The sequence below is a fragment of the Pagrus major genome, chromosome 8 (assembly GCF_040436345.1).
Source record: "Pagrus major chromosome 8, Pma_NU_1.0".
In the NCBI taxonomy this organism is placed as follows: domain Eukaryota; kingdom Metazoa; phylum Chordata; class Actinopteri; order Spariformes; family Sparidae; genus Pagrus; species Pagrus major.
In genome coordinates this window covers 8,985,279-8,998,315 of record NC_133222.1, presented here as the reverse complement: position 1 = coordinate 8,998,315, position 13,037 = coordinate 8,985,279, and the positions used below count along the sequence as shown (strand labels likewise).

Sequence of the window (13,037 nt, the reverse complement as noted above, 5' to 3'; positions counted from 1 at the left end):
GATTGTAAAACTGATTAAAACAATTGTCCATCAATAATTAGCTCACAGTAAAACTTTGCTGATAAGAGATGAAAGACGGGCCTTTCAGTACAGCTCCTGGTTCTTTCTCATTGCCCAACAGAAGAATCACATGTTGTATCTGAACTGCATACGGTCTATCTATCTATCTATCTATCTATCTATCTATCTATCTATCTATCTATCTATCTATATAGATATATATATAGTCCAGATTCATGTCTGCTTGCCCTTTTTAAAAGTTATGCTTCTGTTCCTGTGACATTTGTTCATTTAACTGCAAAAACTGACATTTATCTTTACAACTCAGATTCAATCTCAGTGAAAACAAAAATAAGGGTCCACTCGAGTGACCTTAATGCAGCGGTGATATATATGACCTGATGTGGTACCGTTGTGTGAACAAATCTGCCCTCCTCACAGCTGTTTCTGCAGATGTGAATTACAATGATGTCACTGGTTTCCAACCTGAAGGTCGAATTCACACATAGAGTCACTAGAATAATGTAGAGTTGTGACATGATAAACGAGTAAAGAAAAACAAATCAATTTTCTCCATTAACCATTAGTTGTTCGGTCTATAAAATGTCAGAAAATGGTGCAAAACGTCGATCAATGTTTCCCAAAGCCTAAGATGACGTCCTCAAATGTCTTGTTTTGTCCACAACCCAAAGATATTCAGTTTAGTGTCGTCGAGAAGTAAAGAAACCAGAGAATATTCACATGTAAGAAGCTGCAATCAGAGAATTTATACTGTTTTTAAATTGAAAAATGACTCACACTGATTAATTATCACAACTGTTGGCAGTCATTTAATAGTTGACAACCAGAGATGTCGACTCAAGTCATTATTTTGAAGACTTGCAACTTGACTTGACAGAAAATAATTGTTCAGTTTAGTTTTTTATCTTTTTTTGTAATCTGGCTGTCAGTATTCACTGTTTAAAAGTGAGGTTTAATCATTTGTTTTTTGTTCGATGACTTTATTCCACTGAATATCAACAATAACAATACAAATGCATTCATCGTCATACTTTTTGAGCAGGTTAGATACATTGGACAATAATATCATTATTAGACAGGCACTAATACCTTGTTTTACCTCTTGATATGGAGCAAGATCTCATATCAGACATATCAAACGTGTTCTTGTGCAGGGAAAGCCAGCCCGGCTCCTATCCTCTTGGTGTCCCTCGATTTACAAACGTCCAAAGAAGTAAAGACAAAGAGAGGTAGTCTGGTTCTGCGTTGGTCGCAGTGATCCCTGTTCTCCTCATTCTCCTTGTGTAACAACAGGTATTGGTTTTTGTGAGGGACGACACAGATGAGAAGCTCAGAGTCTGAACCCGATTAAAGGAATGCTCTGTATGTGGAGGTGACTTCAGGTCTTAATTAAAGGGCTGAGTGTGTGTGTCTGTGACTCAGCAGTTTGCAGTATTACCCTCTAAGCTCAGTTTCCAACACCGTGAGCCTCAACTCAGTCCAACATGTGCATTAACACATCTCCCATCTGTCTTAAGAACAAGCCTGTGTGTGTGTGTGTGTGTGTGTGTGTGTGTGTGTGTGTGTGTGTGTGTGTGTGTGTGTGTGTGTGTGTGTGTGTGTGTGTGTGTGTGTGTGTGTGTGTGTGTGTGTGTGTGTGTGTGTGTGATCTCTAAGCAGGCAAAGATGCTTTGGCTCTCAACGAAAAGGCTGAGTTTCAAACTTAGTCTTAACTTTGATGAGCCTGTCGGACACCTCGGGCTGAAAGGAAATCAGACGTCTGGTCACATTCACAATCTGTGAGTATAATCTGAGCAACCGTCAGCTTCACTTGGCAACGGTAAATCTAGGAATAACACGAAGAAGATGGAAATCTGATTGGTGTTCAATCTGGGGAGTCCAGTTTTTGGATGTGGACTTGAGATTTCTTCTCCGTCAGGTTCAGTGAGTGCAGCAGACGAGTTGAGGCAGGTGTCAGTGAGATATGCTTTCAGTGGAGCATACTTTTCAGGGCATTTGGATTTACACTGAGAAAATACTTTGCCAGACAAGCTGGTTTTTGTATTTTCAGAGGATCGATCATTTCAGCACTAAATCAGCCAAGTACAAAAACGCAATATGAGTTTCTGTGAGGAGTTTTAGCTCCTAAAAGAAAATCTTGATATTGAAAAAGGCAGTATATAAGATAGGCTCTTTTGCTTTACTTAATTTAAATTAGTCTCCTGTGTATGGACAGTGGATTCTCATTAACATATTGTAATATCATTGGGAAAAAATTATCTTCATGCAAAGGTTTTATACATCAGTATTGTCAGATGTCTGTCCATTTTTGATGATACTTTGGTGCCTCTTTGTGGTGAAATATGGGACTACATGCTCATGACGAAAGAAAAACCACAGCACAGTGCTGTAAAAATTAATTCTATTATATATTCCCAGTTGATCCTATTCAGGGTAAACCAGTGGGGAGACTAAAACCTGTCCTGGCATATTATTTAAACAAAAATATCTCAAGATTGAATTCACTTTTGTTGTGGCGTAAATCCCAGGGGTGCACAGGGGGGACCCGACCCCTCCATCCTGAGAAAAATATGATTTCCCCTGCCCAAAATATCACCTCTGATGGTTTGTAGTTGGTGTCAAACCTCCATTTAATTGTTGAAACAAAGGATGTGTTAGACATTTCTTTACTTCTCCAGCTGGATAACAGATTTACATTTACAATCCTCACCAATCTTTTTCATTGCAGTGAATTACACACTAACTCTTTAGCTTAAGCTGTTTGGATTTAAGTAAATGAGAGAAGCTGGAAATGCATCTAGTTTTCCTTAGCTGGGTGAAGGAGTGTTTGTTGTATTAGTGGGCTGCATTGTTCTGAATACACTCTCTGCATCTACTATACATGGGCCACTATGTACATACAGTCTGCTGCTCCACTGGCAGCGAAACTGAGGGTCAACAGTGACGTCATGGTTTCAGTATCAGTTTACTTTCAGCTTTCAGTTCCGGATACTTTTTGTTTTCGTGACTGACCGCAAGAAGCAGACAAAAGCAGCTCGTATCTCTTGTCAAATTGCCCACGGTGCTGTCTGAGCATACAAAGGTGTCTCCGGTAGCCCTGCAGCTCCAGAATCTGTCTCTTGATTTCATCAGTTAAACATCCTCGCTCTCAAATTTCCCCACTTTGGAAATGCACACAGTATATCCACAAAGGCCGAGGTGTCTGGGGTCTGTCATTACTGAAACAGCAGTGAATTCTATCTTATTGTGTCTTGAAAACTTCGGTGATTTTAGATCAGGGGTTGACAACAGCCTTTGTCACTCCTGTTATTATTTTTGTCTTACTTGTAATTGCGGATTATATGGTCTCAGCTGTGGAGCTACAGTTTGGATAATTTGGGGGCTTTGGAGGATATAAATTAAGTCAGTGAGCCCACATTTTTAGCCCATATTGACTTACAATTTGCAATCAGCACCAATAAGGTATGCCGAATTAGTTATTAGCAGTTCCTGTTTGCAATCCCACCATGGCTGTCCAGACAACTATCACTTGATTATTTTGATACTGAAGAAAATGTAAAAATGTGATGATTCTCAGGCAAGTTCTGAAGACACAAGGAGGATCTTTGTTCTATTATTTCTATGCACATTTATGGACAATATACAATGGAAGCTGGAGATAATGGTAACTTGTGAAAGGGTAGCTCGCACTGAATCTAAAAATATTAGTCTTATGGCTGTGTATTCATATTTTACTGAGCGATGAATCGATAACGAGTGTGATTTCTGATGCATAGTGAGGCAAAGTAGGCTTCTCTTGCCTCCATGGTGCAGCCAACTGTGAAGTGCACCCCCTTATTACATTTACTTTCTTTGGCTTCATTCCACGACACTAAAATTGATGAAATGAAGACAAAGGTTTCACAGTAAATGCTGACTTTCCAGCTGTAAGAGTCCTGGAGTGTGTTCATAATTGTGATAGATGAATAGTGTGACCTGTAACCCGTAATAGTTCTGTATTTTGGGAGAAGCTGAAACTCGGCCCTCGACTCATATTGTACTTTTATTTGAAATCCAATACGCTGCAGCCAACAAAACAAACATTTACCGACTGCAGTGAACCAGAGCCGACAGTGAAGGTTAAACAAGATGCATGCTGGGCTCCTGTGCGGGCAGCAGGTGGTGCTGCTCTCTCAAACACCTGTTGGCAGCATCTGCAGCTACTTCATGATCAAGACAAAAACACATAGGATCGTTGCAGTAGATTGTAACAGAATACCCAGATGTGGAGAAGTGAGACTGAAGAAATGTGTTTTAATAAAAATGGCACCTTCAATGTTCTTATTCGGTTGTCTTTAGAGAAAACCTGAAACTGTCCTTCATTTTGTTTATTACAGAATACAGTATCATACTTACAGATGTAGAGATAAGCTGTGCTGTTCCACGCAGTTGTAGTCACATTTGCATTAACACGCCACCCTCGATGGCACGCTTTGTTTGTAATAACTGAACTGTCTGGGTCAGCTGATGTCTTACAGCAAAAGACACCAGAGGACAATTCGATTTACGAGGAAGACATAAATTACCTTGAAGATCTTGACCTTATCAAAATATAATAATGCACTATAATGTTAAAATAGACATGCAATAATACAGTTTCACACAGTAGCACAATAAGTGATGGCAACTAGCTGTATACAACAGGAGCTGGTCTAATTAACTGCTTTTTAAAGCACAACAGACGCATTAAGTCTCCCGCATACTGTTCATACACAGTATTTTCAGACCTTTAAAATAAAATACATGCAGTGAAATTCGTTTAAGTTTGGCCCAAAGTGGTGCGATGCATAATAAAGCATTATAACCAGATACAAGTTAATAAGTATGATGAAAATGTGTTTGTGTCTGCTCTTTAGGCTCAGCCTTGCTGTCCCAGAGCTGTGATGAGGTCCTGCAGCGGCTCAGTGTCCTCAAGCTCTAGCAGGCCGTGCTGCCGGCAGAAGATTATGAGGTGTGTGAAGAGTGTGTTGAGGTGTGGGTGCAGGCCCAATGCGAGCGTCTCTCTGTAGTGAGCCCAGTAAATGTGGGCCAGAGTCCTGAAAAACAGCAAAAACACCTTCTGGACGAGAAAGATGAAGCCGGTGGGAAACCCTGAACCTGGAAAAATAGGGAAGAGAGGATGGCTTAGTATCGAAAACTTGATTGTGACGAAGGACAGTGCAGCATAAATAAAATGCCTTTACCTGCTTTTGTGGGGAACACATCTTCATCAGTCAGCAGCTCCTGAATGTACGACATGGCGTAGTCGAAGTAAAGCGGGGCGGAGCACTTCAGCTTCCTGCCGTGGTCGTCAGTCCAAACATAAACCCTGACACGAGGACACACATGGTTGTTCAAAAACAACATGCAGCAACGGAAACTATGTTTAATGTTTTTCAAAGGATAAATATTATGATGTCACTGTCGGGTTACCTAATGGCAGCTGAGCAAACTCCATCTGCTGATAAGGACTGTCAGATGCAGTTTAAAGCTGGGAAGTGGATTTTGTGTGAGACTTTGTTTTACCTTAAAAATCAATTTCCGCTATCGTGACTAAGATTAAGCTATTATTTGAGCAAACATTGCAGGGGTAGAAAATATTTACTTATGTTGACAATGAATGATGATGAGTTCAGGCTTTGACATCCCAACCGTATTGAATCTTCTGCCACCATCTCCTCTTTTTTTCCGCATATGCAGCAGGAATCCCCAAGATATGTTGATATGTCAGATTAAAAGGGAGTCCCGCTTTTAATAAATGGAGGTAAATACTGTTATATCTCATTTGTGCAGCCCAAAGTAAATCGAAAACTTACATTTCGAGAAATTCAGCAGCAATTTCTCTTTGCAGAAACAACCCGCAGTTACTTATGACAGTCAACAAACTGCCCTGTCAAAAGCTTTTAAGACTATTTTTGTAGAAAGTGGTGGATCTCTCAGAACCTCTTCAAAACTCTGAGTGTCTGCATGACAGGAAACGACTACAACAAAGTAAAAAAAATGTAGTTTTTATTGCTTGTGATCAGTGTTCATTTCATCAACCAAAACTATACTGAAAAATGTTAAATTTTCTAATGACTAACACGAGATATTGGCTTAAAATAGATCTTATTAAGAAGATATTTGTGTATGATTTCTTAGCTCTAAGGCCAAAAAGGCATATTAATCGACTAACTGTTTCAGCACTTGAGTAATTTTAATGGTGGTATGCTGATTATGCAGAGGTTTATTATCCTAATTGAATTAGTTGACTGAAATGTAGTGACTTTTCTTCGACTAAAACTGGATTAATGCTACGAAGGCTAACATGACTACAATGACAAAGACTAAATCTAAAATACCTGCCAAATTTGAAACTGCTTGTGATTTGGGTGAACTGACCCTTGAAGTCCGTACTTCGGCCCATAATTCTCAGTAACTTACGTGTTGCCCGGTCCACAGGCAGTTGGGCAGGTGCTGGGTGTGCAGAACTCAGACAGTGCACTGGAGAACAGGTTTATATGCTTGAAAAACGCCACCGCTGAAAGACATCAATGAGAAGAAAATTACACCTCGTACATCGTCCTATGTCTGTTTTTTTTTTTTTGCAGCGTGTGGGGGAGGATAAAGGCTACGCACAGTCCCAAATCTGCTGTTGTGTTCAATGGGGTCTACTCACTGTTGCTGGCAAGCCACTCCGCCTGGTCGACGCCAGGCGGCAGTGCTGTGAGGGCGCACACGTCTGTGTGTGGGATCCTCTGGCACACATACTGCTGCTGCAGATACGGACGCTCCTCCAGATTATTGTTATTAATTCCCCTTGGGAAGATAGTACAGAGTTAATGAAGCAGAGACAGAAAGAGAAGGACAGAGAGACAGAAAATATTGCTGTGTAAAACAATCGATAGGTCAGCGGATTAATTACTCCTGCTGCAGACTGCAGATAACACGTTTTTACACTCTCTGATCCGCTTTTATCTGTCTTGCCCTCTGTGGCTTGCACACACACACATGCAAACACATGCTGGAACTGCAGACGTGAACATTCAGTAAACCGGCAGTTAATGTAATGAAGGCAGTCAATTCAGAGCCACAGTAATTACTGTTAATGAAGCTCACTGCTGCAGTGGCCGGTGCTACAAAGCAAATAATGAAAGGACTAACAGTGTGCGAGATGATGTGCGGAGGTGAGTGCTGACTCGAGGCCTGCTGGCTCTACCAAACCTCTTCGACTACATCAGGTTCATATACCAAGGGGAGAACGGGGTTGGTTGTCTGCTCCAATTTCAGCATTGGGGTCAGAGGTCACCCACAGGGTCGTTTCAGGAGTTAGGCACTCTTGTGTTGAGAGGGCTTTTGGTGTTTTTAATGTCAAAGTGCAAATATTGGCCTCTTCTGTGTTTCTCCTCCAAGCTTTTACATGATGGGTTTACAATAAAACAATTAGTATCATTATAAAGTATGAAGGGAGAGCTGTAGTTTAGATACAACAACATGTGGTTGTTAGCTTAGTCGAAGGCAAAAAATCCCAGTTGTTGATGCTTGTCGCGTTCTTTTCAGGCTCGGTTGTCACGTGTGACGAGCTGAATATTGTTGTTTATGTTGTTATATAAAAGATGAAAGTTTGTTTTATGTTCTCTTGATGAGAGAAGATGAGTTAGGCTGGTGCATTTCAATGAAGTAAAACTTTTAAAGATAATTTTGTGGACAAAAGTGAAACAAATGCCACTTTTACATCAAAGATTAACATGTACAGTACACGCAGGCTTTTTAAACGTGGGTAAGCCCGCTAAAGGTAGGCCTTCGATTCCTTTCCCACTGCTAGGAGACACATTTTCCTTTCTATTCTATTTTTCTTGCGTGTCACGTTCTTCATCACAAACGCGGTGGAAAAAGTGGCCTTAACTTCAGCACGCGTCACAACATTGCTCTGGTCAACGGCCGGAAATTAGCGCGTCCACCCGGATGCTGTGTTTCCACCACAATCTGAACTGGAGCTGATAAACACCTGTGACTACTGCAGGGTGATTTGCATGGAAGTGAATGCCGACCGTACCCACTGGCATCAAAGAATAAAGCCATATGTTAGCGGGTTCTTTGTCTACTTCCGTGTTGTGCCGTTCCACCAGACTACAGAGCCGTTTCTTTCCTCTGGCTGTGAGACCCCCTGTGTTTTATTTGCTTGACTTATCCGACCGGATGAAAGGCATTAAGAATAACTAGAACAACTAAATAGCCAGTCTTCTCACTGATAGTCTTGTTTGCTTATGTAGGTCATACAGAGGCATACGTATTAAACTGAGGCTGTTTTATAACCAGTTAAAAAGTCCTTGTAGTACTTTTAAGGAGAGAAAGGTCACCCTACCTGATACTTTAGGCTTCCATTACATATTGAAAGGGATTCAAATGAAAGTAACAAGTGTGACCTGTCCTCCCCTGCTGATAAACTACAGGTAGTGTTGCGTTATAATCAGGAACACAGGACTGGCTGCGAGAAGTGAATGATGTTGTTTGTGAATGTCAGAGTGTACTGGAAAGCTAAACTTGGCAGCAAGATTTGACTTTATGCAAACAGGGAGGCCACGTTGACGCACTTTTAGCCCGTTCTGTCGGTAATCTACTCGTCTCTTTGAAAGCTACCGTGTTTTTTTTGCATACAGCGCCTTGATTAAAGTGAATATTCCAAGGTGTAAAGGCATCGAGCAGCTGCTACACTCGCTTTGTAGACAGCAGCTGAGAGTTTACTCAGTGTGACCTTGCCTACTGCGATAAGTGAAACACAGTGCCCTCTCTATGGAGTTTCACTCGCCCTGGTGTAAATGTGTGTGAGTTTAATGGTCTGAACAGCAGGTCTTTGTCCAAAGTAAAGGTCAGGAAGAGAAAGAGGAACAGCGACAGAGAAGAATGTAAACATTAGCTGCATATAAAAGGTGCAGAACGTGACAATCCTAACTGGGCACAGACTGATTATAGGCTCTCACTCAGTGTCTGCCCACTGACACTGAACCATCAAACTTTGAATGACTTCTACATAGTTCACAGGGTAGGAAGCACTGTTGCACTTAGTTTTATGTATTATCTTTAGGATTTTATGTTTTTATGGTTTAACAGTTTTTATGACCACTTCCTCCTCGTCCATCTGATTAAATCAATCTATGGTGCTTATTATTGTGTGTTAGGGTCCTACTTCCTTGGTTACCACTTTGGATGCGAGACATGGATATTTTTCATCTGATGCTGATAACTGATAATTACTTGCTTTTCATGGCTGATACTAATAAGATGACCCGTAAATTTACATTTACAGAGAAGTTCCTCTCCTTTAGTTTATGCGAACCCGAGGATATTCCACAGCTCTAGTAAGATTTTTTGTTTTTCAAACTCCTCTCTGAAGCCCTGTGGAGCATGTATTGCAAATTGCAAATTGAAATTGCGTTGTCTTCCTTTGAAACTGTAAAAGCCTTCCTCGCCGTTTTTGGCTCCGTAGTCTTCTTTTTCTTTTTTTCTTCTAGTCTTTTCTTTGTAACTGCAAACCAATTTCAAAGGCGCATAAACGCACCGCCTGTATCAGAGTGTGTGGACATGGATGCAGGAACTAGGGGGTGCTCGGGTGGCTAAAATGATACTAACATATGCTGAATGTACAAGAAAGCGGAAATAATTAAGAATTTGTCAGAAAAAGCGCTTCGCAAAGTTTATAAAGTGTCTTCTAACTCAACGATTCTCAAAATTGAGTGATTTTATAAGGGAGCCTGGGGAATTTCTGTCCCTCGTCATCTCTTCGCTGCTGTTGACTGTAGTTAATGTGACTGCTTTAACATATAGTATGTTGATGTTCAACTTTGCTGTCTGCTGTAGTGCAAAACATTCTCAAATTGTTGCCAATTATTTGTGAATGAAGATTTCATACATGAGCAACCCCAACCGTGACCGACTTCCTGCGTCCCTGTGTGTAGATGCTGGGCTTGTTAAATCAATGAAAGCAGTTTGGCCTCAGATTATCATCTCGATGTAATTCCGCTATCGGACGATAACCGATTTATATAAATTTCCCAATATCGGGCCGATAATTGATCAGGCTGATAGTAGTAAATACTGAAATAAAGTCCTCCAGATTGTACACTACTGGTTATTCTATCTTTTTATTCTTACTGCGTATCACTTCCAAATATTGGTTATCGGTCTCGTGGACTACAAATAATCGGTATCAGTATCGGCCCTGATGATAAACATATGGGTCGACCTCTAATCCTGACCATGACCAACTTCTCTAACGTCCACAGGAACTTCTTTTGTTAACATCCTGCTCTGATCCACCTCCGTGGCATTAACTCAATTACCGCCTCTTGGCTACCAGTTGTCAGCACGCACACACACACACACACACACACACACACACACACACACACACACACACACACACACACACACACACACACACACAATGAACCCGGAGCTACTTGTGATGTCGTGTTTGTGTGTAAACACTGCTCCTCTGTGACCGACCCTGCTCTCCTCCTCCTACTCTGGGCCATCTGTTTACCTTTACCTCGGCCCGTGTGGGTGAAATAAACAGTGGTGATCAGCTGCAGAGCCAGCTGGCTGCGCACAAACACCCATCATGGAGCAAATATTTGAATAGAAACATGAACAAGTAAACAACATCTATCCTTTATCCTGCTCAGGCTTCAAACTACTTCTTCTCAACATGTGTTCCCGCTGTTAGAGGAATCCACATTTTACTGATGCCATCGGGGAAATATGCAAAACACACACGCACGCACACACTCTTATCTGGAGAACATTCCTGTCAACCATGTGCAGCCTCCCTTTTTAGTCATCCACTGCTTCAATCAGCCTTTTCTGTTATGATCTTCAAGAGTGTAAGAGTTTTAAAAGTGCGATTAAAGTTGATGAAGAGAAACACAACTCACAGTTTTTGACTGCTGATGTCAGAGGGAGTCTTGCTGTCTGTCTTCGTAGCCGAGGGGTAGCTGTGGCACCCCCCCATGGCGCAGAGCTAAGCGCACAGCTGTTGGTCGTGCCAGCCCCACTTTTCCATCCCAAACATACTAACGCACACACTTCATCCACACAGCATATGTTCGCCACTGCTGCTGCTCCGACACAGACATGCCTCAGCTCACAGATGCATCCATACAGCTGACAAACACATGGCAAAAGTTTTCCAGATTTAAGAAGAAGGAAAAAAAACTATTCCAGGAGTTGTGGCGCGTCTCCTCCAGCTGTCTCGCCTCTCCTTTCGCCCCGGTGATCCAGTGTCAGTGTGTTTGTGTCTCCTTTGTCTGGAGTCCCACACCCAACAGGCTCCTCCTCTCCCAGCTCTGGAGCGGACAGGCAGGTTTCTCCACACACACACACAGCCCCATTAAAAGCACAAAAACACAACTCCGCCTTCTTCCTCTTTTACACCCACCGCATGCATGCACACACGCACTCCTCTCCACAGTGAGAGAGAGACAGAGAGAGAGAGAGAGAGAGAGAGAGAGCAGGCAGGTGTGGGTGACAAAGTAAAGGTGGCTTCCTTCAAGGAGGGGGGAGCAGCAGGTGTGCTCAGTATGTGGCTCCACTCATAAACTAGAGGAATGTGATGACATACTGAACATGATGTATCCGAGCCGAGGAATGAAAACACACTCACAGCCAAAGTCAATGAAACATAGACTCCAAGTGTTGAGATGTGAGGTGTATAAATGGTGTCCTGCTCCTCCTCCTCCTCTTCCTCTTCCTCCCCACAGCTACATGAACTCACCTCACCTTTATTGATTTATGTGACAGCTAGGTTTATGTTTGCACTGAGGGAAGATGGTGATGGCGTGAGGGTGTAGTGTTAATTGTTCGCGGGACACACAGTATGGACCAGGATGCAACATAATCCGCCGGCTCACCTGCCCCTAAGGTAAACATGTTCCCGAAGACTCTCGCTATGTTGTTGTACGGTACACGCAGAAGGCTGCAAAAGTCTGAGACCACATTGAAATATCTGGAAGTAATCAGATGCTTTAATGCTCAAAGAAACACATCAGGTTTCTCATACTGTCCAGTGTTGCTGCACTGTATTCCCCCTCTGTCGATCTGTTTTAGCTCCTGTCTCTTTAAGGCCCCCCTCCTGAATACCCAGTCTGCTCTGATTGGTCAGCTCACACACGCCTGAGCCAGCACAGCTCACCCTCTCCGGATGACTCTGACTTGCTTTCAGCTTCCAGTTCGCTTCACTTCTACTGTGAATATAGGCATGAATTATGCAAATGTGTGACATAGTGACATAGTGTGATGTCAAGAAGTCACAGAATTAAAGGCGGGACTACTGACGAGGCGTTTCAGGCACCTCAGGAGCTGCGTTTTCTGTGGGAGAGCGGAGCTCCCGTTCGCGTGGATTTTTGGCCTTTTAAGTTTCATGACCTTTTACATGCACAACAACACTGAAGGAAAGGAAAGACATGGAAAAGCATGCTAGGTGTCTTTTAAGGATTCAGAAGATAAATGATGTCATAAGTCAAATTGTTATTCTAAAGCAGAGAGGGGCTTTTCACAGCTTCTGTTCATGGCTGGAATCAAGGTTTCTTTCTCTCAGTGAGCGTACTCTAAAACGGTTTATAGAAACTGAGCCAGTTGCATCCAAAGCACTTAATAAAGTTTGCTAAATAAAGCACATAAGACTTCGATCAGCCACTATATCAGAGGACAAATAATAACTTCTCAGGAGAGGAAACAAGGCTAGGCAAGGTTACTTAATGTTGCTGGAATATGGATTTCTTTGTAAAGGACTCAGATTTTCCACAACAGTCAAAAAGGATGTTTGGCATGTTCTCAAGTTCCTGGTCTCAGTGCCTCACTCAGCTCTGCTATAAGAGAAACAGTAGCTAACTTGAGTTTAGAAACTTTAGTTTGCTAACATAAACCAACGACCAGCGTCCACCACAACACAGAAGTTCAACATAATATGCAAGAACTTACATATTATTCAGATGTCTGTTGAAGTTAGCATGCTAACCAGC

General features: G+C 42.1%; 1 protein-coding gene across 1 annotated transcript; it reads right to left on the bottom strand.

The window, feature by feature from the left end:
* Nucleotides 1-4,294: 4,294 nt before the first annotated feature.
* LOC141001178 (MOB kinase activator 2) lies at nt 4,295-11,286 on the bottom strand. The gene is made up of 5 exons (XM_073472168.1): nt 10,953-11,286; nt 6,698-6,837; nt 6,463-6,559; nt 5,244-5,368; nt 4,295-5,157 (listed from the first exon to the last, which is right to left on the bottom strand). Exons 1-5 carry the CDS (start codon nt 11,027-11,029, stop codon nt 4,919-4,921), a joined length of 678 nt encoding a protein of 225 aa, XP_073328269.1. The 5' UTR covers nt 11,030-11,286; the 3' UTR covers nt 4,295-4,918.
* Nucleotides 11,287-13,037: the final 1,751 nt, after the last annotated feature.